General features: G+C 48.1%; 1 protein-coding gene across 1 annotated transcript in view; it reads left to right on the top strand.

Moving 5' to 3' along the window:
- The window catches only part of FAT2 (FAT atypical cadherin 2), a 98,943-nt gene that overhangs the window by 10,781 nt on the left and 60,947 nt on the right, over positions 1-27,215 (top strand). Inside the window, exons 2-8 of the mRNA XM_061424085.1 lie at positions 12,241-15,508; positions 16,954-17,268; positions 21,397-21,455; positions 22,943-23,254; positions 24,225-24,435; positions 25,996-26,135; positions 26,770-27,051. Of these exons, the coding sequence (XP_061280069.1) occupies positions 12,262-15,508; positions 16,954-17,268; positions 21,397-21,455; positions 22,943-23,254; positions 24,225-24,435; positions 25,996-26,135; positions 26,770-27,051 (4,566 nt within the window). The 5' untranslated portion in view covers positions 12,241-12,261. The remainder of the gene's footprint in view (positions 1-12,240; positions 15,509-16,953; positions 17,269-21,396; positions 21,456-22,942; positions 23,255-24,224; positions 24,436-25,995; positions 26,136-26,769; positions 27,052-27,215) is intronic.

The raw sequence follows: 27,215 nt of genomic DNA, 5'->3' as shown, positions 1-27,215 counted from the left end.
CTACAAATTGTTGCAAGGAAACAGGAGATGTCACAGAGACTCATAGCGTGTGTATGTATGTGTGTGTATCTGTTTGTGTTTAACAGTACTTCTGGAAGAGGCTCCTGGAGCATGGACAGGTATCTGTATACATACAGAGAATATTCCACACATATTTTTGAACACCAAAGGTAACAGTAATAACATTACTATAACTATTCCAATAACTATAGTAATAATAATGAATGATAGTAATAGTTAACATTATTTTCTATGTGCTAAATGCTTTGCATGCATAAACTCACTAAATCCTCTATGGAGCTAACTGTTGCTAGCCCCATTTCACAAATGGGGAAACTGAGGCTTGGATAGAGGAAGTCAGGCCTCCAGACAAGCAGAGGGAGGAAGGGTCCAGTGGTTAAGGCTCTGCGCTTCCATTGTATGGGGCAAGGGTTCAATCCCTGGTTAGGGAACTAAGATCTTGCATACCCTGCAGTGCAGCTAAATTTTTTTAATTAAGGGAAGAAAAAGAAACAGAAAGCAGAGGCAATACAGGAGGCAGGTGTGACCCCAATGGCTGGCTCCTTTCTCTGCACTGTCCTGAGTAGAATGAGTGCTTTGTGGGTTCCTAAGGAGCCCCAGGTTGGGAAAGGAGTTGGGGTGTGGGGGGCAACTTGGCCAGTGCAAAGTGCTCAAGATGAGGAGACTGGGTTCTATTTCCAGGTGTGCCAACAAAGTCCAACGCGACTTAGTACAGCGCACTATGGACTTCCCTTCTCCAGGCAGAATTCTCCCATCTCTACAAAACAGAGATTAGACTCCTAGCAGCTCTCACACTGTGCCCTAGTGGGGCTTGGGAACCTCACAGAGACGCCTGCGACGGTGAAGGTGGGAACCAGTGGGGGTGGGCTCAGGGCAGCAGGCGGGTCTCAGTCCACTTTCCATAATGATAATGACAGTTTTTAAAAAATAGCAGCTAATATTTATTCAGCAGTTGCTAGGTGTAACATTGTGTTAACTGTTTAATATGAAATCACCTAGTCAAGCCTTCAGAACAACTATCTGTGGTGCATTCAATTAGTATCTCTCTTTTAAAGATGAGAACAGAGGCTCAGAGGTTCAGTTAGTGATCCAAAGTCCCCCCTGTTGGAACTTGATGCCTATGTGTTTTAAAATTCATCCATAGCTTCTGGAAAGACAAAGAGTTTCACTAGACCCAAGAGTTGCAAGACGCACAGAGGACTAAAGAGCCCCTGCCCCAGGTGAGGCCCATGTGGTGGGGACACTCTGGCCTCTACAATCTGTTCTACCCTCTGGAGGGAGCTTTGCAGTCCTCCAGGGATGTCTGTCTCCTGACTTCAGGACACAACCTTCCAGCCTCACAGAGAGCCACCCCAAACTCTAACCTTCAGGACAGCCTCTTTCTCTCCACACGGGGGCCTCCTGGTCCCTGCCTGGCCGAAGGCTGCCCCACCAAGAGGAGAGACTCCACAGGCCTTCCCACGGAGCTGAGTTTGTGCCTGAGGGATCCCAAGACATAAACACAGAACTTAGAGGAGGTGCTCTGTTCCTCCTCTTTGTCTCCAGAACGACTAACTGATAAACAGGTTCAATGTCATTCTGAGCTAGAACTCGTTTTTGTAACTTATGAATCCTTCTGGACAGTGCAGCCAGAAAAAGTGGGACAGGATTTGTCCTCCCCTCAAGCCCTCTAATCCCTGGATGCCCTCTGGTTTAGGGAGTTTTCAGCTCCAAATGCAAAGCTCATGCACCCATACAGGCAGTCCCAAGAGGAAGAGATCCCTTGTTCTCTCTGGGGCTCAGTGAGTGTTAGGGGCTCTGAACTCTCCAGCCAGGGTAGGGGGAGCCTCACGGGTCAAGCAGGCCCAGTGCATGGAGAGGAGGCCATCCTGGAGTCTATTTTCCTTACAGTTTGGAAAGAGACCTGGGTACCAGTATGTGTCTCTTCTGATAGAAAACTACCTTGAAGATAAACAGTAGCTGATGCAGCCTCCGAATCCGGGAGAGCTTGGGGAAGGGGTCTGGAGAACACAGGGCCCATCTGCAGGTGGCAGCCACCACTCAGCTCCAGCCAGCCATTCTATGGACCAACACAGACAGTGCCCTCCACTTTGTTAAACGGAAGCTGGAGTCTAGATTTTGGGGTGAAGCTTTCCAATGTTTATACGTTAACAACTAATTAGGTAAAAAGCCATCAAACAACAAAACAATATACTATGGCTCAACAAAACTAACTGAAGTGGGACAGCCTGTATACTACCCACTGGCCACATGGGATGGCCTTGAAGGGCTCTAAGACTTTATGTCCAGCAGCACCTCGCTCTCTCCTTCGGCTCCTCGTAGACCACCATGTCGATCTCATGACGGGGTCCCGCTCACTACAGGTCTTCCCTTTGGCCTGAATTGCCCTGGGCTACCTCCCTGGCCTGCAGGAACCCCTCTCTCCTTTCCCCTCTAGTCTGTCTGCAATCTCCTTGTTCCTGCCCCAGGGCCTTTGCACTGCCTACTTCTTCTGCCTGGAAGTCCTTCTCAAGATGACTTTGTGGCCTTCCCTCTGTTCACATGTCACCTTGCTATGTAGGCTTTCCCTGACCACTCTTTCAAAAGTAGCACCTCCTCCATCACTCTCTAATCTTGCTTTCTATGAATTTCCTTCACATCAGTTTTTTGGTGATGTCACCAGCTTGTGGGATCTTAGTTCCCCAACCAGGGATCAAACCTATGCCTCCTGCACTGGAAGCATAGAGTCCTAACCACTGGACTGCCATGGAAGTCGCTTATAAAGTACTTTTATTTATTTAGGCTACATTGTGATCTTGGTTCCCCAATCAGGGATCAAACCCATGCCTCTTGCACTGGAAGTACAGTCTTAACCACCAGACTTTCTCTTAACCTCTCTCTCTGCCACTAGAATCCAACCCCCACAAGAGCAAAGTCTTTATCTATCCTGTTCTCTGCTCTAGAATGTCTTCATAGGGTAGGCCCTCAATAAGTAAGTACCGAATGAATGCATAAATGAATGGCTTTGGCAGAAGAGGTCTAATAGCAAAACACTTTCCCGTTATCTCCCATTTTGTCCCTTTTCTTCCTTAAAATCCAGTTGCCTAGAAGCCCTTTGTTTCCTTCAAATGTCCAACTCTCCTGGATCACATTATGCCCTTTGAGGGCCCTAGTCACTGTAGCCTTTGTATGCCCCTTCCTCCATGAAAAAAATATCAGAAAGTATATTTAAGGACAACACTGACATACAGATGAATATATGGGCTAGTGGCTCCCATGCTGGACAGCTCAGACATAGAACACTTCCATCACTGTAGAAAATTCTTTTGGAGAATGTTGCTCCAGAGAGTCAGCTACAGCCCCCTCTGAGTCTCTCTTTTTGGAATATGGGTTCCTATTCTGGGCCAGTACTTGAATCTACCACCTGCTAGATGGTGAACCAGGCAGAGCCCTCCAATTATCTGAGCCTCCATTCCTCATTTACAGAATGAGAATGATAATAAGTGTCACAATAAGGGTGAGGTTGGTACAGTAACTAACTCACACTGAGTGTATCCTGTGCTAGGAATTGCCATGTATTGACTCATGCAGCCTTCTCATTAGCTCCATGAGATAGGTGCTACTCTCATTTCCCTTTTTCCAGGAACAGAGAGGTTAAATAACTGCCCAAGGTCACACAGTTGGTGAATGATAGAGCTGGGATTTGAAAGCAGGTTGATCTGACTTCAGAGACCACTTTCTTGCTATCAATTCTACCCAATACTGTAGCCTTTCTCCAAAGACCAAGTGAGAAAATGCACGCAGATGTGTTTTGAAAACGTATAGATTGCCATCCAGATACCGGACAGTATAATTTTTGTCATCAATAATGATAATCAGAATACTAATAAAGAAGGGGACCTCAAGTCTCAGCTCCATTTCACCTATACCCTAGATGAGAACTTCCTTTTCAGGCATTTCTCTTCCCCTTAATTCCAGGCTTGGGTTTCTCAGTCTGCTGGTGGTTCCTGCTGCCATTTAGCAAGCCATTATTGGTCCTAATAAGGTGTTACTCTGCATCTTTCCTCCCTGTGCTTTTACCTGTCATATTATCTGTCTTTCCTCCAGCCCTGGGAAGTAGGTAGGAGTAGCTATTATTATTGCCATTTTACAGACAGGTAAATTGAGGCTCAGAAGAAATCCTGTGGCCTTGCTAAGGTCACACACCCCATGCAGGGCTCATGTCACTGGTCCTTTTCCTGTTTGTATCCAATTCTTCGACTTGTTTTTGTTACATAAGGACTCAGCAGTGGCTGCCTATAAACTAGCACATGACTCAAGTGTTCGAGTTTCTTAGAAATGAATCGAGCCTCCCTACCAATTCCTGAATTTCAGTTGACCTAAACCAACAGAGCTGGTGTGCAAGACCAGTCCACACTAGAGTCGGAATCTTTTTTTTAAAAAAAAAAAAAAACATTTTATTTTCTATTGGGGCATAGCTGATTAACAGTGTTGTGATAGTTTTAGGTGGACAGCAAAGGGACTCAGCCATACCTATGCATATATCTATTCTCCCCAAAGCTCCTCTCGCACCCAGGCTGCCACATAACATTGAGCAGAGTTCCCTGTGCTGTACAGTAGGACATTGTTGTCCATTTTAAATACAGCAATGTATACATGTCGATCACAAACTCCCAAACCACCCTTTCCCCCTACCCTTCCTTCCCACCCCGGGGCAGCCATAAATTCCTTCTCTGTGAGTCTCTTCTTAATTTGTAAGTAAGTTCATTTGTATCATTTCCTTTTAGATTCTACATATAAGGGATGAGCTACGATGTTTTTTCTTCTCTGTCTGACTTTGTAGAGCGGGAATCTTGAGTGGGAAAATTCCCCTTTTGATTTGATATTAGATTACTCTTCCTAGCACATAGTTCTGCTCTGGTCCTGCCTCTTCTCTAAAACCTTCAGTGGCTCCATACAACTAAGTAGAAAAATTATTTCAGTAGCTAAAGACTTCCTGACAAGCAGGTACCTGGAATGTCAACATTCTTTCACTTTTAATCTGGCTCAAAGGCAAAAGGCCTCCTAATTCTCACTCCTGGCTCCACCCTCCCCCACTCCCCAGCCTTTGTCATAAATAGAATATATTCAGGATTCTTTCTTGAGAGCCACAGAGCCAGCCTCACACTGGATGCCAGAGGCGGTGGGTAGGGGTGGGCCGTCATAAAATAAATGCTGAGAGCACCCAAATCCATGGTACATTCATATTCAGACTTTTGAGGGGAGAGTGTGGACATCATTCAGTGAAGAGGAATGAATCCAGTGACTCTTTCTCTCATGAAAGACTCTCCAAACTATACAAAATATCTTCCCTCATTGCTTCTCCCCTGAGCCCAGGCAATCCAGAATGCCCAGCTTCAGGAAATTCTGCTTTCTGATATCAGTTCAGCCTCCCCGTTCTGGGTGCCCTTGGTGTGCCAGGCAAATCTCAGTTTACTGCACCTGAGAAACAGGAGTAAAAGGGCAGATGCGTTTCCTAAAAGTGCTCTTGGGCTATTAGTTAATGTCCAAGAAAAGGGAAGGTGCTGGGCCATGAGGCAGAATGTCATTTTCTGATTTGTGCCTGGGTGATGGGGAAGAATTTCATCATCAGAAACAAGCTTGGCATTTTGAACAAATCTGGTAGGACTGTCTTTAGTGGAAGCTTGATTTGGCTTTGAATTCTTCTAAGTGCATCTGCTTCCCCATGGAAGAGACAGAAATACAGAGTTACAAACTCCTAGAACTAGATGCCTGAGTCCTCGCACATGGACCATTATGGATACAGGTCACAGAGCATCAGATTCACAGCACATCCCACCATGCAGTTCAGAACATGCAGGCAGGACACAGAATGTTAGGATGGCAGAGCCCCCACTTGTCAGATCTGGAGGGGCTCCCAGTCTAGTTTTTCAAACCTGTGCTTCCTAAGAGAATGAGGGACAAGCCTGGAGGCAGAGTCCGAGGCCTTGAGCTCTGCTTCAATAGTGCAGTTCTGCTTTTATCTGTTTATAGGCTGTGTTTCCAAGTACAACTTGATTAGGAAAAAAAGAAAGCAACAGAGGGGTCTGAAATCTCAGATCCATTCATGCCCCTTCCCCCAAGACACACACATCATTTAGAGGTGAAGATGGAGGTCCAGATGGCTTAGGTGACTGACTTGACCAACACTCCCAGGGAATAAGTGACTTTGGATCTAGGTCTTCCAAGAGCCAGGTCAGCTAACTACACTGACCACTGAATAGGCATCAGTGAATGTGCAACCCTGATCCACAGCCGGAGGAAGTCCCAAATTCCACAAACCAAAGAACCTGCCCATGTAAGTTGGAAAGGACTTTAGAGCTCTCTTTGTAGTCCCCAAGGGCAATCATTCCCCTGGAGTAACACATCCTTTCCCGGGTGGCCACCCAGAATCTGCTTGGATTCCCCCAGAGAAGGGGACCTCTCTATATTGTGAGATGACTCATTCCAGAATTGCACTTGAGATCGCTAACCGAGAAAACAGAGCTAGATCTCAGAGCACTGTTCCTGCCAGTTGTATTCAGACTTTTATCACTGACTTGGATAAAGACACAGATGTTACAATCACCAAGTTGCTAAACATTTGAATTAAGATTCTGAGAAGCTGGAGCAGTGAGTGAAATACATGGAGAAATGAATCCTGGTCTCATTAAAGCCCTATGTCATTTAGTTGCAGAAGATCAGCCTGCATAGGAACAGATTAGGGGTGGTGTGAAAAGACATCTAGGAGTTTTCATTACCTACAAACTCAACAATCTGAGCCAGTTGCTAAAAAGTAATAATACTTGGTAATATTTGTTGAAAATTGTGTCATGTACCATAGTAATTATGTACTTTAATTCATTTCATTCTCAAAATGATATTATGAAGTCAGGAAACTAAGGATCAGAGAATGTAAGTCACTTGCCCAAAGTCACACAGCCAGAAGCTGTGCGCTGTGAATCATTTTCTGCATGAAATGGGATTGGGAGTTACACAGAATTTGATTCACTGCTGCTGCTGCTAAGTCACTTCAGTCGTATCCGACTCTGTGCGACCCCATAGACGGCAGCCTACCAGGCTCCCCCGCCCCTGGGAGTCTCCAGGCAAGAACACTGGAGTGGGTTGCCATCTCCCTCTCCAATGTATGAAAGTGAAAAGTGAAAGTAAAGTCGCTCAGTCACATCCGACTCTTAGCGACCCCATGGACTGCAGCCCAACAGGCTCCTCCGTCTGGGATTTTCCAGGCAAGAGTACTAGAGTGGGGTACCATTGCCTTCCCCGTTGATTCACACATATATCCTAAAAGAGCCCATTCATGAAGCCCCACATCTGCACTTGCTCGCACCTGTGCATACACACAAGCCCCATGGCTACCAGTTTATTTACTCCCATTCCATTCATTCTGTCAAGCAGGCACACACAAAGAGTGTACCCACACAATTATTCAAAATTGCCTCCTAAGTGTATGTGTATGTGATTTCTTGAAAATGTGCACATTCAGCCACATGCAGATTTCTCTCTGAGTCTGGGGAGCCAAAAGCTTGAGGCCCCACCCGGGACAAGCGCCTGCTCGCAGCTTCCCAGCACAGCCTATGGCTCGGCTAGCAAGCTCAGACTCGACCAGGGACCAGCAGCTTCCTGCTCCGCTGGGGAGCAGACTGGGCCTTCTCTAGGGGGTTCAGTGGACCCCACCCTCACCCCAATCTCAGTCTTTGATTCTGCCTTGGCTTTGAAACAACAGTAACTAATATTTATTGAGTGCTTTTCTATGGGCCAGGCACCATACTAAGCACATTAACATACATAATCCTGTTTCATCTTCCTAAAACCTCAGGAAAGCATTGTTCTTAATAGGCCCATCTTACAGATGAGGAAACTGAGGTTCGAAGAGTTTACCTTCCCCAAGGTTATCCAGTCAGCAAGTGGTAAAGTTGGACTTGAACCCAAACAACTGGATTTATAAGTGAGCACAGTTTCTCTTTCTCGCAATGTGACTAGGAGGAAAGAACCTGGCTCTGGTTCTCGCCCTGTGACCTTGGGCAAGCCCCTTTCTTTTTGAGGGACTTTATTTTCCAGCTTCAAAAAGGAAGGGAGGCTGACTAAAGGTTCTCTCAGTTTTCCCTCTGTCTTTGCTTTTCCAAAGTCCAGATCCTTCCATTTTTTTCAACTAGTATTTACTGAGCTTGCTTATGTATCAGGCACTGATCAAAGTACTGGGAGTTCATGCATTAATAAGATACACAAAGCTCCTGTCTTCATGGAGCCCAGGAGACAGTAAACAAATAAATAAGAACAATATTGGGAGGTGACATGTGCCATGGAGAAAATGAGGGTGAAGTGATCAAAAAGGGTGTTAGATAGCAGGCTACATCAACCTGGGGGTTAGAAGGTGACACTGTGCTCAGTTGCTCGGTTGTGTCCGACTCTTTGCGATCCCATGGACTGTAACCTTCCAGGCTCCTCTGTCCATGGGATCCCCCAGGCAAGAATACTGGAGTGGGTTGCCATTTCCTTCTCCAGAAGGTGACATTAGAGCTGAGAAATGGATAACAAGAAGGAGCTAGCCATGGGTGAATCTTAAACAGAGGAAAACAGCAAGTGCAAATTTGGTGTGTTTGCAGAAGAGAAAGAAGACCCTTGTTCTGCAGCTTGGTGAACAATAAGAGGTGTGCTGGAAGGTATCATCTGAGATGCAGGCAGGGCCCAGGTGGTAGGGAGCCTTCCAGGCTATGATGCAAGGTCAGATTTCATCTAAATGCTACAGGAAGCTGCTGGAAAATTTTAAGCATGGAAGTGATAAGAATTGATTTATGCTTTCACAAGATGTTTCAAAATAGTGGTCCTAGGTGCTGTGGGTGGGGAGGGTAGCCCAGGGAGCTGAACATGTCCCTGCCCCCTGCAAGCCTGTTCACTTGCCTGGGCACAGTGCCAGAAACAAGTCTCAGAAACAGGCCCTTCCCCCAGGAAACCACTCGCCAGGTCTGTGGGTCCTGGAGCTTGAACACAGCCATGGGCACCAAACCCCCACCCAAGGGTTCATTCCCTTTGACATCATTCCCTTTGACCACCAGCACCACCACTACCCCCTGCCCCGGCGAGACCCCATCCCTGCTCCCTTCTCTGCAGCTCACTTTAAGAACTCTAGCTCTGCAAGGCACCACTGCAGCTGCTGAGCGGAGTGTCTTGTTGGGACCTGCCCTCCACGGGAGCTGACCTGGTGAACAGGAAGTGTTCCCCACAGCAGGGCGGGCGGAGCTGGGAGGCTGCCTGCATCCTGGACTTGCTGGGCCACCGAATTGAGTGTGGACCTGGGACCAGGTAAGCACTCATTTCCCCCCTCCAGCTTCAACTTCAAAAGCAATGCCATCCTGGGGGAAGGAGTGGGGTCTGAATGATTGGGAGGGAGGTCCCCTTCCTGCTTGCAAGGAATTGTGTCAGGTATGGGCAAGTGTGGCTTTTCCCTGTGGCCAGGACCCTTGTGGGCTGCAGTGGCAAGCGAGGGGTGACAGCAAGGGGTGGGAAGGGTGGGGAATAGACATCTTTTTCTGTCACCAGCTTTAGGACCCCAGGTGTAAAGTCTGCCTCCATCCTGGCCCCTCTTTTCTGAGGTGCTGGGCATAGGGCGCCACCAACAGGATGTCAAGTGAGGAATGGTGGGAGGGAACCTAGAAGGAGGAGGCATAATCAAATTCTTTTCTATCACAGGCGTTCAGATCCCAAGTTAGGCTGACTTTCCCATTTCTGCCTTCACTCTCTTTCCCATGTTGGGATGCAACCCACAAGGTCTTAAAGAACCTGCCTTTGGTTGTCTCGACTCTAGAGAGACAAGGATCTAAGCCTCTCTTTTTCCCCCTTGCCCTGGACGTTTAACTCTTCCTTGCCTTTGAAGACCACGGCAACTGGAAAAACAAGTCTTGCCTGTTTCCTCCAGGAATGCTTGGCACATCTGGCTGATAGCCATGAACTCCCCAGAGTCAAGACTCCCATGGTCAGGCCGGGCACCAGCCTGGTGCACACAACCTCACACGTGCTTCTAGAAGACTCAGTTTGGCAACCAAACTCAGCCCACCCCCATCACCCTCCCCACCCTTGACCCTGATGAGTCTCATATTTTGACCCAGGATGGAGTTCAGGGATGAGCCATTGAGGAAGCCGTAAGGGAGAGGATGGGGAACAGTGGGTCTTAGAGGTGAGGCACTCATTTGTGATTACTTCAACAATTGCCAGGGGCTGCTTCTTACCTGGCCACCTACTGTGTGACTCGGGGCAAGATCCCTCTCCCACCTGGGTTCTCTTTTTCCATCTCTGCATGAGAAGCGGGTCTGAGCTCCGTTATCTCTCAGGACCACTTCAGCTCTGCCATTTCAGAGGAGGAAGAGAAGGTGTTTCTCTCTTCAGGATTACAAGACAAGCCAGAATCAGGCCCCATCCAAAGGGACTTTTGGTGGAGGAGGATGTAGCTAAGCCAGGGACTTTTCCCCATGAAATATTTATTTACTTATTTGGCAGTATCAGGTCTTAGCTGCGTCATGCAGGATCTTTGGTTACAATACTCGGGCTCTCTAGCTGTGATGTGTGGGCTCAGTAGTTGTGGCACTCGGGCCTAGTTGCCCTGCAACATGTGGGATCTTATTTCCCTGAGCAGGAATTTGAGCCCTTGTCCCCTGCATTGCAAAGCAGATTCATAACCACTGGACCACAATGGATGTCTCACCAGGATTAATTTGTGCTTTGTTTCTATTTAGCTGTCAGGCCATGGGCAGGCCCCTTCCATTTATGAAACTTAGATTCCTATGACTAATAATAGCTAATATTATGTTAAAACTTACGGTCTTCCCTGGTGGCTCAGATGGTAAAGAATCTGCCTGAAATGCAGGAGACCTGGGTTCGATTCCTGGATTGGGAAGATTCCCTGGAGAAGGAAATGGCAACCCACTCTAGTATTCTTCCCTGGGAAATCCCATGGACAGAGGACCCTGGCGGGCTACAGTCCATGGGGTCACAAGAGTCGGACACGACTGAGTGACTTTCACTTCACTTCACTTATGTTAAAACTTACTCTGTGCCAGGCACTCTGTTAGCTCATTGACCTTTGTTATTTCACTTAATTTTCAAACAATCAAATGAGATAGATATTATCCTTATTCCTACTCTACAGAAGAGGGGATCGAGGCTCATAGACGTGAAACAACCTGCCCAGAAAGTCACCCAGCTAGTAAATAGTGAAGCCAGGCCTGATGGCCCAGGAGCCTGATGCCAGGCCTGCGATCCTGGTCCTTTTGCTTTTTCACAGCTCCTACACGTGCAGATGCAGCTCAGTTCAACTAGAGTTCAGCCCTGACGGAAGTGTCTTGTGGGAAGTATTTAGTGTCAGACTGCTAAGCTTGGGTACCTGTTCAGAATGATTTCAGCATCACTGAGGAAGATTTTCCAGTGGTAAAGATCCCACTTGCCAATGCAGGAGACATAAGAGATGCACATTTGATCTCTGGGTTGGGAAGATCCCCTGGAGGAGGAAATGGCAACCCACTCCAGTATTCTTGCCTGGAGAATCCCATGGACAGAGGAGACTGGCGGGCTACAGTCCATGGGGTCCCAAAGAGTTGGACACGGCTGGAGCAACTTAGCACGCGTGCACAGGGAACCATTGAAGGTTTGGAAAAGGGAGGGAAGCAGTTAAGGACTGTGCTGTATCTGCTGGGTGCCCTTGAGGAAGCACTTAAACTAGTCTGTTACTCTTCAAACAGAAGAGTAATCTCAGCACTGCTGACTTGCTGTGGGTGTCTGTCCCATGCACCATAGGCTGTTTGGCAGCATCCCCATCCTCTATCTACTAAATGCCAACAGCACCTCCTGCACAAGCTGAAATAGCCAAAAATATCTTTGTGTGTGCTACATTGCTTTGGTTGTGTCCGGCTTTTTGTGACCCTATGGACTGTAGCCCACCAGGCTCCTCTGTCCATGGGATTCTCCAGGCAAGAATAGGAGTGGGTTGCCATGCCCTTCTCCAGGGGATCTTCCCTACCCAGGGGTTAAACCTGCATCTCTTAAGTTTCTTGCATTGGCAGGTGGGTTCTTTACCATGAGTGCCACCTGGGAAGGAAAAAATACCTTCAGACATTGCCAAATGTCCTCTGAGGGGCAAAACCACCCCAGTTAAGAGCCACAGCAGTAGGAACCATTTCTTTCCTAACTCATACTCTTTCTTTTTCTGCCCAGGGCTTCAGGAGGTTTTCCATCATGATTATTGCCTCGTTGGGATTTGCCATTCTCTTGTTCCACTGTACAACTTGTGAGAACCCCCTCATCTCCTCAGCCTGGCACTTCACACACCCCCTATATAATGCAACCATCTATGAAAACTCTGCTCCCAAGACCTATGTGGAAAGCTCTGAGAAAATGGGCATCTACCTCATAGACCCCCAGTGGGCAGTGAGGTACCGGATTATCTCTGGAGATGTGGCCAACGTGTTTAAAACAGAGGAGTATGTGGTGGGCAACTTCTGCTTTCTGAGAATAAGGACAAAGAGCAGCAACACGGCCCTTCTGAACAGGGAGGTGCGAGACAGCTATACCCTCATCATCCAAGCCACAGAGAAGACCCTGGAATTAGAAGCGCTGGCCCGCGTGGTGGTCCGCATCCTGGACCAGAATGACCTGAAGCCCCTCTTTTCCCCACCTTCATACCGGGTCACCATCTCTGAGGACATGCCCCTCAAGAGCCCCATCTGCAAGGTGAGTGCCACCGATGCAGACCTGGGCCAGAACGCCGAGTTCTATTATGCATTTAACACAAGGTCAGAGATGTTTGCCATCCACCCTACCAGCGGGGTGGTCACCTTGGCTGGGAAGCTCAACGTCACCTGGCGAGGGAAGCATGAGCTCCAGGTACTGGCTGTGGACCGCATGCGGAAGATCTCAGAGGGCAATGGATTTGGCAACTTGGCTGCACTCATCATCCATGTAGAGCCTGTCCTCAGGAAGCCCCCAGCCATTTCCTCGGTGGTCTTGGCTGCGCTTGACCGCAGCGAGGATGCCACCTACGCTACTGTCATGGTAGATGCAAACAGCTCAGGGGCGGACGTGGACTCGCTGGAGATTGTTGGTGGTGACCCTGGAAAGAACTTCAAAGCCATCAAATCTTATGCCCGGAGCAGTGAGTTCAGCGTGGTTTCTGTCAAAGACATCAACTGGATGGACCACCCTCATGGATTCAACCTCAGCCTGCAGGCCAGGGCTGGAAGCAGACCTTCCGTTTACTCCCAGATCAGGGGCTTTCACCTACCCCCTTCCAAACTGACTTCCCTGAAATTTGAGAAGGCCACGTACAGAGTGCAGCTTAGTGAGTTTTCCCCCACTGGCAGCCGTGTGGTGATGGTGAAAGTAACCCCAGCCTTCCCCAACCTGAAGTATGTTCTAAAGCCATCATCAGAGAGTGCAGCATTTAAACTGAATGCCCGCACGGGGCTGATCACCACCACAAGGCTCATGGACTTCCATGACCAAGCCCAGTACCAGCTGCGCATCAGAACCTCACCGGGCCTGGCCTCCACCACTGTGGTCATTGACATCATGGACTGTAACAATCATGCCCCAGTGTTCAACAGGTCCTCCTACGATGGCACTTTTGATGAGAACATCCCTCCAGGCACCAGTGTTCTGACTGTTACTGCCACAGACCAGGATCATGGAGAGAATGGATATATCACCTACTCCATCACTCGTCCAAATGCTGTCCCCTTTTCTATTGACCCTTACCTGGGGATCATCTCCACCTCCAAACCCATGGACTATGAGCTCATGAATAGAATTTACACTTTCCGGGTACGGGCATCAGATTGGGGATCCCCATTTCGCCAGGAAAAAGAAGTGTCTGTTTCTCTTAGGCTCAAGAATCTGAATGACAACAAGCCTATGTTTGAGGAAGTTAACTGCACTGGGTCTATCCACGAAGACTGGCCAGTAGGAAAATCAGTAATGACTGTGTCAGCTATAGATGTGGATGAGCTTCTGAACCTAAAATATGAGTTTGTATCAGGCAATGAACTTGAGTATTTTGATCTCAATCATTTCTCTGGCGTGATATCCCTGAAACGCTCTTTTAGGAACCATACTACTGGTCAACCCATCAACTATTCCCTCAAAATTACAGCTTCGGATGGGAAAAATTATGCCTCACCCATGACTTTGAATGTTACTGTAGTGAAGGACCCTCATTTTGAGGTCCCTGTAAAGTGTGAGAAGACAGGGGTACTGACACATTTCACGAAGACCATCTTGCACTCTATTGGGCTTCAGAATCAGGAGTCCACTGATGAGGATTTCACTTCCTTAAGTGCATATCAGATCAATCATCATACCCCTCAGTTTGAGGACCACTTTCCACAGTCCATTGACATCCTTGAGAGTGCTCCTCTCAACACACCTCTAGCCCATCTGGCAGCCACTGACCCTGATGCTGGCTTTAATGGAAAACTGGTCTATGTGATTGCAGATGGCAATGAAGAGGGTTGCTTTGACATTGAGCTAGAAACAGGGCTGCTCACTGTAGCTGCCCCCTTAGACTATGAAGCCACCAATTTCTACGTCCTCAATGTAACAGTATATGACCTGGGCACTCCCCAGAAGTCCTCCTGGAAGCTGCTGACAGTGAATGTGGAAGACTGGAATGACAACGCACCCAGATTTCCTCCTGGTGGGTACCAGGTAACAATCTCAGAAGACACAGAAGTTGGAACCACTGTTGCAGAGCTGAAAGCAAAAGATGTTGACTCAGAGGATAATGGGAGGGTTCGATACGTGCTGTTAAGCCCCACAGAGAAGTTCTCCCTCCATCCTCTCACTGGAGAAATGGTTGTCACAGGACACTTGGATCGGGAATCAGAACCTCGGTATATACTCAAGGTTGAGGCCAGGGACCAGCCCAGGAAGGGCCACCAGCTTTTCTCTGTCACTGACCTGATAATCACATTGGAAGATGTCAATGACAACTCCCCTCAGTGCATCACAGAACACTGCAGGCTTAAGGTCCCAGAGGATCTACCCCCAGCGACTATTCTAACATTTCTGGATGCCTCTGATCCCGACCTGGGCCCTGCGGGAGAAGTACAGTATGTCCTGTTGGATGATGCCCACGGGACCTTCCACGTGAACCCGATGACTGGGGCACTCAGTCTGGAGAAAGAGCTGGACTTTGAGAGGAGGGCTGGATATAACCTGAGCCTATGGGCCAGCGACAGTGGGAAGCCCTTGGCCCGCAGGACCCTCTGCCACGTGGAGGTGACCGTCCTGGATGTGAATGAGAATCTCCACCCTCCCCGCTTTGCCTCCTTTGTCCACCAGGGCCAGGTGCAGGAGAACAGCCCCTCAGGAACTTCAGTGATGGTAGTGGCCGCCCACGATGATGACACCGGCTTGGACGGGGAGCTCCAGTACTTCCTGCGCGGTGGCACCGGCCTTGCTGCCTTTAGCATCAACCAAGACACAGGTATGGGGCATTGGGAGGGATGGGAGGGCCAGGTGCTGGGAGAGGATGGGACTAAGGAAAATCAGGGGCTCTTTTGAGAAAAGTCAGGCTGTAAGCTAAAAGGAGCAATAAATAGGGCCACTCCTTCCTGTCCCTCTTATTTTATTTTTTAAGTTATTTTGGCCACGCCACATGACTTTTTGGATCTCAGTCCCCTGACTAGAGATTAAACTCGTGTGCTTGGCAGTGAAACTACAGAGCCCTAACCACTGGACCACCTGGGAATTTCCTCACTCTTTTTTAATGGCTGCATTTGTTCATATGCTTTTACTCGTATGCATGAGTCTCTACAGGAAAAACTCTTAAAAATGCAGTTCTTGGGTCAAAGGATAATACACATTTTCAATGTTAATATATCTTTCCAAGTTGTCCTCCAAAAAGGTGGCATCAAGGCATTTATTCCTTTGAAGCTCCATAGAAAATAAGTGCAATTCAGGAAACCCCGGGCACCCTCTACTTGTGAGGCCCTGAGATAGGTAACTTAGAGAAGATCCCAGGTGAATACAAGGAGGTTATCCACCTTGAGAAGTTTACAATCTGACGGATGATTTCTCACCAGGGTAAAGGGGAGGGTGATGAAAGAGAATTAGATTGAGAGTCAATTCTAGACTCAGCTCTTCTGCTTACTTGCTGCATGATCTTGGTCAAGTCATGCTCTTTCTATGGGCCTCAGTTTCCCCATCTGTCAAAGGAGGAGGTTCCTTCAGCTCTGAGATGCTATGGCTGTGAACCGGGCCTTGCCCTCTCACCTAGGTCTTCAGAGTTGAGTATGCCCCATGAGAGCTTAGGGCACAAGTTTCTTTTGCTCACTCTGGGACCCTTGACCTCTAGAACAGTGTTGGCCCACAATAAGTAATTTGTAGAATGAGTGAACTAATGAATGAAGCTAAGTCTCTAAAATCATGAAGATGATAGAGGGGGAACAGCAATTTATTCATCAAATCCCTCACCCTTGAATTAGTATCTATAAGGACTTGAAGCTTGAAGGAACCACTGTAAGGACCAAAGCATGGAAATCCCACCTAGAGAATGTGAAATAAATAAATTGGACTTGGGTTGAAGTAGTCAGGAGAAAGTAGGTCAACTACTACAGCCTTCTGAAAACCCTGCATGTGCCCATATGCCCATATGAAAACCCTGCATGTGCCTGTATACCCATAACTGCATGGCTGAGTTATGGATCTGTCTTAGCAGAGAAAGGCTCTGAGAAGTTCTTCAATAAGAATCCGAGCTCCCCTGTGTTTAACTCAGCAGCTCCCACACCATATAGGCCACAGTTCCCTTTTCCCCTGAAACAATTGTTAATATCCTTTCCATGGTATGGTTTCAGGACTGTTAGGTAAAGTGATCTCTAGAGCTACTTTGAGCTCTGAAATACTTTGGGTTTGGTGATCACCTCTCCCCAGGAATGATTCAGACTCTGGCACCCCTGGACCGAGAATTTGCATCCTGTTACTGGCTGACGGTACTGGCAGTAGACAGGGGTTCCATCCCCCTCTCGTCTGTAACTGAAGTCTACATTGAGGTTTTGGATGTCAATGACAACCCACCCCAGATGTCCAGACCTGTGTTCTACCCCACCGTCCGGGAGGATGCGCCCCTGCACACCTCTGTGCTTCAGTTGGATGCCTGGGACCCGGACTCCAGCTCCAAGGGGAAACTGACCTTCAATATCACCAGTGGGAACCATATGGGATTCTTTGTCCTTCATCCTCTCACAGGTAAGGGCCTCAGAAACCTGGGTGAATAGGATTCTCTACAGCAGTGCTTCTCAAAGTGTGATCCAAAGATCGGCATCATGAGTGTCGCATACGAACCAGCTAGAAGGTCAAGTTCTCAGGCTCCAGCTTAGACCTACTGAATCAGAAATCTGTATTTTAATAAGACATCCAGAGGATTTTGATGTGTGCTATGTTTGAGAACTGCACTTCATCAAAGTCCATCTCTATGGAAGAATAAGAATATGTCAGTTTTCTTTCCTTGGGGCCCAGGGAAGCTAAGCAGGTTCCCCATGTTGTCAAGTTGGGACTATTTCAACCCTGCAAGTGTTCCCAACATGACCATTCCCCAGAATCACAAGCCACAGGCTGAATCTCTTAACTCTAGTTTCAAACTGATCTCAAGCCTGCCTAGGGAGTGATGGTGATAGAGACCCACTTCAGAGGAGTCAACAATCTCACAAAGATCTCTCCTCAACCCAAGGCCATCTAGGATGGTTCAGAGGAATCTAGAGGCCAAAAACTTGCAGCAGTGAACCAGATATAGTCCACAACAGTGTTCTGTTTGGCTTGCACAAGCTTTAAACAGTAATTTTCAAGTTGTTGCCAACATTTAAAAATGTGCAAAGCTCACAAAATGTTCCAGACTTCTGTAACTAGAAGATCTAGCCATGCCAATTGCACAACCGCCTGAGCCAACAGCAGCTCCCCGTGTAGGGCAGGCATGTCCTCTCTCCTCACAGTCCCCTCACTCTGGCCTGCTTCCTGCATTTATGCTGCCTGCCTGGCTCCCAGAAGAATGAGAGCCAGTTCCCACGGCTGCAGGTACAGCTCCAAGGCCATGTGTCCCTCTGGACCATGAACAACAATGCTATTGCAGAGAACGCTGACATTCTTGCCTTCCAACCCAACTTCCCATTCTCCAGCTCCAACCACTGACTCTTGTCCTTGAAGGACAGAAGTCTGGCAAGATTGGAAAAAGCCGGGTGGGGAGGCAGGGGAGTGGGGGAGAGCTAGCAGCAGCTTCCTTCATGATCCTTAAGGCAAAAGGGAGTCAGGAAAAGCGATGGGCCTGGGGGTCCTGAGGCAGACAGCGGGTGGGGGACACAAGTGCTGTTTTGCCCGGTGACATCTGTTTGGAACCTTTGACCTTGGGGAGTTGATTAGTCTTCCTGGAAGGAGGATGCTTTTCCCAAGCTGGCTCTCTGCCTGGGCCCACTCGGCCCCTCCCTTTTTGGAAGCGGGAAGACATCTCTCACCTAAGGTAATAGGTTCTCTGCTTCTCCCAAAGCCCTCCTGTGTCTACTGTCAACAGTTCCCTGACACCAGGTCCGGCAACATGCCCCAAAGGGCAGAGATGCTTAGTCTTCCTTCAGTTGAGAAGAAATTCTTATTTAAAAATGAACATTTAAAAATAAAATAATAAATCCAGCAATGACCCCTCCCCCCCACCCCGGCCTACCTTACTTATCCCTTAGATTGTCCTACTTCCATACCTGGATCCCTTGGCTGGTTTCCCTATGCCCTTAAGATAAAGCCAAGCCCTGTCATGCCCCATGAGCTTGCCTCTCTCACTCCATCACTCTCTGATTCCAACCATGTGGCCTCCCTCAGTCCACACACGCCCTCTCCTGGCACAGGGCCTTTGCACAAGCTTTTCCTTCTGCCAGGAGTCTCCTCTCCTTTTTCAAGGTAACTCCTGCTTTTCGTTCAGATCTTAGCCCAGCTGTTCTTTTCTTAAAGATGTTTTTTTTTTTTTTTCTTAAAGATGTATTTTTTGACACTATAATACGTCTCCCAGCAGCATCTACTTTTAAAAAACACACTATCACATAGAACATTATAGTCATCTATAATGTGGTGATTATGCTATTAATTATCCACATACTTCACTAGACTTCAACAAGCTTTCCAGAAAAGGAACTTTGATTGTTTTTTGAAAACTATAATATTGAGGCCTGGCACAGAGTAGAACCTCAACAAATAATGAGGAAATGAATGAATGAATCTCTGCCAGCATCCACAGTCATTGGTTAAGCCCAAGATTCATTTATCCCGCAAAGGTTTGAAGGTGTCTGTCCTTATAAGGCATTTAAGTTAAGTGCTATGGAGAGGGGAAGAAGAATAAGACACAGTTTCAGCCCTTGAGGAACCCAATCCATGAGGAGTATAAAGATTTGGATACAAAAAGAGCTGTAGAACCGGTGTAAAGAGTACAACATTGTAAAAGATGAGTGTATGTGAGGCTGCGAATTTAGAGGAGAGAGGAAGCTGCTCAGTGTGGTGGACCAGCAATGGCTTCATGGGACAGCAGGCAGCTGTGCTGAGCTGAAGGGCAGGGAAGATTCTGACAGGCAGCAGGCTGGGCGGGCACTTGGGTAAAAATGGTGACGGAAGCAACAGCCAGGAGGAGAAGACCCAGGACTTGCTGAAGACAGAGCAAGTAGGTCCATTTTCTCTTTCTTTTTAAAAAAAACTTTTTCTTCTTTTTCAATGGTGAAATAATCATAGACTTACAGGAGAGCTGCAAAGAGAGTTCTCATACACCGGTCACTCAGCTTCCCCTAATGTTAACACAGTGTATGTATCAACACTAAGAATTAATACTGGTGCAAGGGAATTCAGGAGATTACAGATTTCATTCGGATTTCCCCAGTTTTCTCTGCTAACGGCCTTACTCTCATCTAGGACTTCATACCAACCTCAGAGAGGGGGATGTGGAGGAGCACAGGGCAATGGTCCAGGGGGTCCAGCAGCAATTCCAGGGACACCGGCCCTGAGAAGGTGGGGGAGAAGGCAGCAGGGGAGGCGGTGGCGAGAGAAAGGAAAGAGAGAAAAGGAAAACTAGAGATAGAAGAACAGTGACTGAGTTTCCCAGACACACAGAGAGGGGAGGGAGAGAGGAATCCCTGGGAAGGCAAGAGAGGTGGGGGATGGACAGGGATCAACAGAGAGAGGGGAGAGGGGCTGAAGAGGGAGCAGGAGCAGGAGGAGGGCAGGACTGAGCTGGAAGGAAGGCTCTCCGCCAAGCCCTCTCATCCCGCACTCTTCCTGGGGGTCCCCCGGATGCCGGGCCTTCCCCGGCAGGTTCCTCAGCTTGGGGACAAGCTGGGTGGGGCAAACTGAAACAATATTCACTCTGTCCCAGGGGAACGTCTTCCTTCCTGGTTGTGGGGCTTTCCAACAACCTCCTAGGACCTCTCCCATGGCTGCCTTCAGTGAGGGAAGAAAGAGCCAGAATGACACAAAGGCAAAGACACGCCCCAACAGAGGTCACTCCTCACATCCGTACTGGAGACCCCACCCCAACACCAGATACCCCTTTCCCCTCAGGAAGCCCCCACCCCCACACTTCATTCCATTACTCTATCATTTAATTGCCTAAACAAGATCAAGAAACTTACAGAAAGCTTTTAGAACACCCACTACGCCCTACCAATAGCTCTGCCTTCATTGAAAAGGGTCCCACCTACCCAGCTAGGACCTCTCAAGTCTACGGGCTTGGGTGCCCCTCTGGTCTCCCAACAATCTTGAGCTTGACTTGTCTGATGCAGGCAGAGAACTGGCTCCTTTTCACCTTTATGGCCTCAATTTATAGCCACAGTGCCTAGAAAATGAAAACCAGAATTACAGATCACTAAGTTCACCTTCGGGAATTTACAGACGTGCTGGGAGGAGCCCAGAGCAGCCCTCCTCTGGCTCATATGTGCCAGCTGGGCATGGGAAGAGCCCATTCTAGGTGCCAGGTGAGCAAGAGGATTAGAACAAAGGCGTAAAATGTCACCCTTTTGTGATTTCCCCGGGAATTAGAGGCAGTGACTGTGACCCCCGTTATAACTCCTGATGAGCTGCCTTTTCACTCAACAGTAACAGTATCCTGGGCTCAGCACCCTCCTGATGGCAGAAGCAGGAAATAGGTGGGGACCCCAGCTGACACTATCACCTCTGCTGTCCTCTCCCTACCTCTCCTCCCCTTCTCTCTCTCCAGATTTCCATTTCCTTTTTATGTTGTGCTCTCCCAAGACCAAAAGAATTCTGAGCTAGGCTTTGAATGTAGGCGTTGAATTTATCCCAGTAAAATGGCCCTGGGAGCCATTTGTTCCAGTCTCCCCCCAACCATCTCTCCTCCAGGTCTCCTAGCCACTGCCCGGCAGCTGGACCGAGAAAACAAGGATGAACACATCCTGGAGGTGAGTGATGCTGCTGAACCCCTGCACTACATTTGAAAACCTCCTGCGGGAGGCCAGGCTGGAGCCAAGCCAGGCCTTGGGGCCACATGCCCATCTCCAGGTGTAGCTGAGGAGGGTTCTGACTCAGGGAGAAGTGGCTACTTAAGCTGAGCAGGAAGCACTGATCAATTAGTAATGCCTGCAGGGAGTGTGGGAAAACGGAGCAGCACACATGGGTTATGTACTTGTCCAGTATGCTTTCTGGCCCATCCCCATGCTCTACAGTCACCCAAGGACAAACACTAGGTCAGTAGCAGAGCCAGGATGAAAACCCAGACCTTTGTCCTCTAGGCCCATGCTTTTTCTGTGCATATGTGCAGTCACTCAATTGGGTCTGACTCTTTGTGACCCCATGGACTCTAGCCCACCAGGCTCCTCTGTCCCTAGGATCTTCCAGTCAAGAATACTAGAGTGGATTGCCACTCTCTTCTTCAGGGGATCCTCTCCACCAAGAATCAAACATGCGTCTCCTGCACTGCAGTCGTATTCTCTACCACTCAGCCACCTGGGCAGTCGCGCTCTTTCTAGGATGTCTCTAAAATAAGCATCCCTGGTGACCATTCCAATGAGAGGTGTCAGTCTTGGCCCAGAGGGCCTTAAATCAGAAGTACTCTAGTCAACCCTGTCCTGTGTCATCCACAACTGATGAACAGGCATCTCTGCTAGTCTTAAAGGCATCAGCTAGGAGGGACACATATTCCTCAGCAGAACTGAAATCAGTGTTGCCTTCTATGATCCCAGGCTCTGGACATTCCCTTTGCGTAAAACCGGCATCACTAGTAAGGAGCAGCTCAATGGCCTTCTAGGCGCTGAGGCATTCTCCATAGTTCAGTAGAGGCATTTATCTTTAAATAGCAAAATCTTTTTAAAATTCAGAAGCATTTTGAGTGGAAATGTCCTATCTATACTGATGCATGTGATAATTTGCTCGCATGTGGAACAGTGCCTGGTCCTGAAATTGTTTTCGTGCCTTTCTTCTATCTCCGGATCTTATCTCATACACTGGGCCACATGCCTGACTCCAAAGGTACCGCCCACGCCTCCATAAACGCCTCCTTGTTTGTTTTCTTTCTGATCTCCCGAAGTTTAAGGAAAGTGAGAACAAAGCTTATGAGAATTACGAGCAAATAGAATGTCAAAAGTCTCGGCCCATGGGCCTCCCGAGTAAAGCGCCCCAGCTTTTGTTACAGCCCCTGTGGCTTTGTCTTCTTCCAATTCTTTCCAGTTTCTTTCTCTGTTCTTGCTGGCTTTTCTGTGGGCAAGGTTGCCAGAGAGCTGGATTCCAAGAAGTTGAGGTTACGATAATAAAAATCACGAGTATATACCAAAGAACAGGCGGATTGGTACTTCCAGGCTTTTGAAAGCAGGGGCAGAGGAAGAGCTGTGGTGGTTGGCAATACATAGTCATGACCTTGCGCCTGTCAACTCACGCTGGATCCTCTCCCCAGGTGACTGTGCTGGACAACGGGGAGCCCTCCCTCCGGTCCACCTCCAGGGTGGTGGTACGCATTGCGGACGTCAATGACAACCCCCCTGTCTTCTCCCACAAGCTCTTCAATGTCCGCCTTCCAGAGAGGCTGAACCCAGGGACCTCTGGGCCTGTGTACAGGCTGGTGGCTTCAGACCTGGATGAGGGTCTCAATGGCAGGGTCACCTACAGTATCGAGGAGAGTGATGAGGCAGGCTTCAGTATCGACCCTGTCACAGGCGTGGTGTCAGCAAGCAGCACCTTCACAGCTGGAGAGTATAACATTCTCACGGTGAGGGTCGGGGGGCGGGGGGGTGGGGATTGGGTGCACACCTGCTCAGGGATGGATTTTCTCTGAGGATACAAGACCGGAGAGACAGCCTTCAGGCGTGATGGAGGAAGTTCTCACTTCCGTAGCTTTCTCCCAAAAAGAAGCCAAAAGATAAAAATTCTGGGCTTTTCTCTTTGAGGGCAATAAGGTCCTTGCCTGGGAAATGCACTCTCTTCTTAAAGATTTTTGTTGAGAGGGGCAGAGGCATTGAAATCAAGATAAACCTGGGTTCAAATCTTAGCACTGACATTTTACACCTGTGTGGCCTTGGACACGTCATTATGCCTGGGAGCCTTTGTTCCATCATCTGTAAAATGGGGATGAGAACATTTTCCTTGTAGGAAGCTAATATAGTAAGTGGCTTGGGCCTGGGCTCTCATGTTGGTAGCCTAAATCCCAGCCTCACTGCTGGCCAGGCAGACAACCCCTGGCAGAAGAATTCACAATGCAGAGCCCCGGGTTCCTCCAGCAAAAAGCAGCTGATGATGGTTCCTCTCTGTGGGCAGTCATGAGGATTGAATTAGATATTGCACATATTGCTCTTAGAGCAGGGCCTAATGATAGGGAGAGCTCAATAAATTCTAGTTTATTATGTTGATTTTGTTGGGAAGGGTAAAGAGCCCATGCATGGAAAGTCTTAGGAATGAGCACACAAAGCCTTCAGTTAATAGTGGCTTTGATTCATCTTTCACTACCCATAAGGTTCTGGAGCATAGTTCTATATTCTGTTCACTACTGTGCTTGCTGCAGCTGACTTGGTGCCTATTTACAGTAAGCTCCTAACTGTGCTGAATGGATGAACTAGTGGATGAAAGACCAGCTCAGTCCATCACAGGGCACTCTGTCTCTTGGCCTGGCCACCTGGGTCTTCTTGTTTCTTGGCTCCAACCCTATAGACAAAGCCTCAACTTGAATTCTGGCCTCTTTTCAGGTCAAGGCAACAGATGGTGGGCAGCCACCACTCTCAGCCAGCGTCCGGCTACATATCAAGTGGATCCCCAAGCCCCGGCCCTCCTCCATCCCACTGGCCTTTGACGAATCCCACTACAGCTTTACGGTCATGGAGACAGACCCCGTTAATCACATGGTGGGGGTCATCAGTGTTGAGGGCCGACCTGGCCTCTTCTGGTTCAGCATCTCAGGTAAGGGCCCCAGGAGGGCCAGTCCCTCCCATCCTGAGCCCTAGTCATCAGGGCACAATCCTTCTGAGCCCTCTCAAGGTCATCTTCCCTGGCATCTTCTGTCTTGGCTGTGAGTGGTGATTGCCTTTTCCCTGTTTCTCTGGGGCAGTGGGTTGTCAGGACACTGCTTCTTCCAAGCTTTCCTTCATACCATCTATGATCTCGGGAACTCACAGGTAACCCCAGCTAGAACTGGATGGGTCCTCCAAGTTCCTGGGAGACCTAAGACCAAGGTCCAGAGAGTGGCCAGAGAGACCCAGGGGAGAAAACACAAGTTTTATGCTTCCTCTTCTGCCTCACTATGAACATCATTGCAGAGCTGACTTCACTGACCACGAACTCGAGGCCAGCTGTACTCTGGGGCTATGCTTAACATTCTGGTCCCAGGTTCCATCCTCAAGATCAGGGAAAGGGTGCATTCTCGTGGTAGGAGACACTTGGGTCCAAGCTCTCACAGCCTCCTCTGAGATTTCTTTCTGTTTCTAAATCAACATTTTGTCAGAACATATCGGGGTTGGGAGTGGTTCACAGATCACTTTGGGAATCTGATGAATGTTTAGGCTTTCTTTTTAGAAGGATACTTGTGACCTGTGTGCATGTGTGTGCACACACGCACACACAAATCTGTGTACAAATTTGGCAGCTGAGGGGGAGTTATAGATTCTCTGAAACCCAGCCAGGGACTCCAGGTCAAGAATCTCTAATCTAAGAGCTTCAGTATCACCTGAAGTCCCATCAAAGAGACTCCCACCTGCTTCAGAGGTTGGATACCAAACCTATCTCAAGCTTTTTAATCTCCTAGATTTACTTCCGTTACTAATTCACTGTTCTTTATAAGCACTTGACATTTTTTCTGTGAATTAACACATGCACTCTATAGAACATTTGGAAAATACAAATAAGTACAGAGAAGAGAATAAAAATCACCTAGTCAGTGGGAGGATAAACTCCCACTAAATAGAAGTTAACCCACTGTTTTCATTTTGATGTTTCCCTCTAGTCATTCTTCTTTACACACCCACACATTTAAGGTTACAAGAAAATATTGTTTTATAACCTTTTAAAATATATCCTGAACATATTTCTGTGTCACTAAACAGATCTCTACTAGCAGACACTTAAACAGCTGCATGCTACTTCTATATTTTGGATTCTCATAGTTTATTAATAAACAATTCCCTCTTGTCAAACACAGTTATTTCCATTTTTTCCCATGTCTAGGCTTCTCTAGACCATGCAGACTACCTGTAATCATGACACAGAGCTCCATGACTCCTGCATGTTTTAATTCTAGTAACAGAATACATTATAGGGTAAATTTTGGTCTTCCTCTGGGACTCCCCAGTCCTTATAAGTTTACCTTTTCCTGAATCATCACTTGGATCGTGATAATAATTTGACAATAACCCGACAGGATCAACTACCAGCTCCTCTAGATCTGCCAAATCCCACAGTATTAATACTTGTGCTATTACTGCCTACATCACTGAGGTCGTGCATGCTTTCCCCACCCCCTCCCAGGTGGGGACAAGGACATGGACTTTGACATTGAGAAGACGACGGGCAGCATCGTCATTGCCAGGCCTCTCGATACAAGGAGGAGGTCGAGCTATAACTTGACTGTGGAGGTGACCGACGGGTTCCAAACCATTGCCACCCAGGTGAGAAGCCTCACTGGGAGCCTTGAGTTGAGAAGAGATAGGAGGTTTCCTTGGTTGGAAGTAGCTGTGCTCACCACCATGTCACCAACGCACACTGGGACCTCCTTGGTAGGGATGAGGACGCAGAAGGCTCTCTGTGCATGTGTGCATCTCAAAGAACACTGAATCTGGAATCAAGGTTCTGCATTCCAGTCTTATCTGATCACTCTCTCTACATCTGTGATCTTGGGAGAACTCTTGTTCCCACTGTGGATCTCTGTATAATAAGGAGTTTTATCTAAATGAGCAGTTTTCAATTAAAGATAGAGCACCTAAGGGCTTTCATAGGTGTAAGGAATGATGGGAAGTGGGGCTCTGGATTTCTATTCTGGTTTCAGCCCATTTTATTTGCTTCATATACTGGAATTTCACCCCAAAAATTTCATCTGAAGAAAAGGTCCTTAAAGAAGAATTTTGATTTTGAAAACCACCATCTTAAAGCCTTGTGATTCTGAAATATGGTCATTCGTTCAACAAAATTTTATCAAGTGACAGCTGTATGCCAGGCCTAGTTGTTACGGTGGAGAAGCAGACAGACAAGGTCCCTGGCCCCCTGGAGCTTACAGTCCATCTTCTCTTTCACCCTCCTCCCTAGGTCTACATTGTCATGATTGCCAATGTTAACCACCATCGGCCCCAGTTTTTGGAGGCTCATTATGAGGTCAGAGTTCCTCAGGACACAATGCCTGGCGTGGAGCTCCTCCGAGTCCAGGCCACAGACCAAGACAAGGGCAAGGGCCTCATCTACACCATACATGGCAGCCAAGACCCAGGAAGTGCCAGTCTCTTCCAGCTGGACCCCAGTAGTGGTGTCCTGGTAACTGTGGGGAAATTGGACCTGGGCTCGGGGCCTTCCCAGCATACACTGACAGTCATGGTGAGTTAACCAAAGACTTGGGTAAGGATGTGCTTGTATTCGGATGTGTGGGGGTGTACATGCTTGGAGGCATGGTGAGGGTTCCCTCTTCCCTTACTGAGCCAGGTGTACTGATGTTTAGAGTGATAATCCATGAGATGAGTTGTGACATTTCACTGCCTGCC

This window comes from Bos javanicus, chromosome 7 (assembly GCF_032452875.1).
Source record: "Bos javanicus breed banteng chromosome 7, ARS-OSU_banteng_1.0, whole genome shotgun sequence".
Classification (NCBI taxonomy): Eukaryota; Metazoa; Chordata; class Mammalia; order Artiodactyla; family Bovidae; genus Bos; species Bos javanicus.
This window is presented reverse-complemented; position numbering and strand designations above follow the sequence as displayed.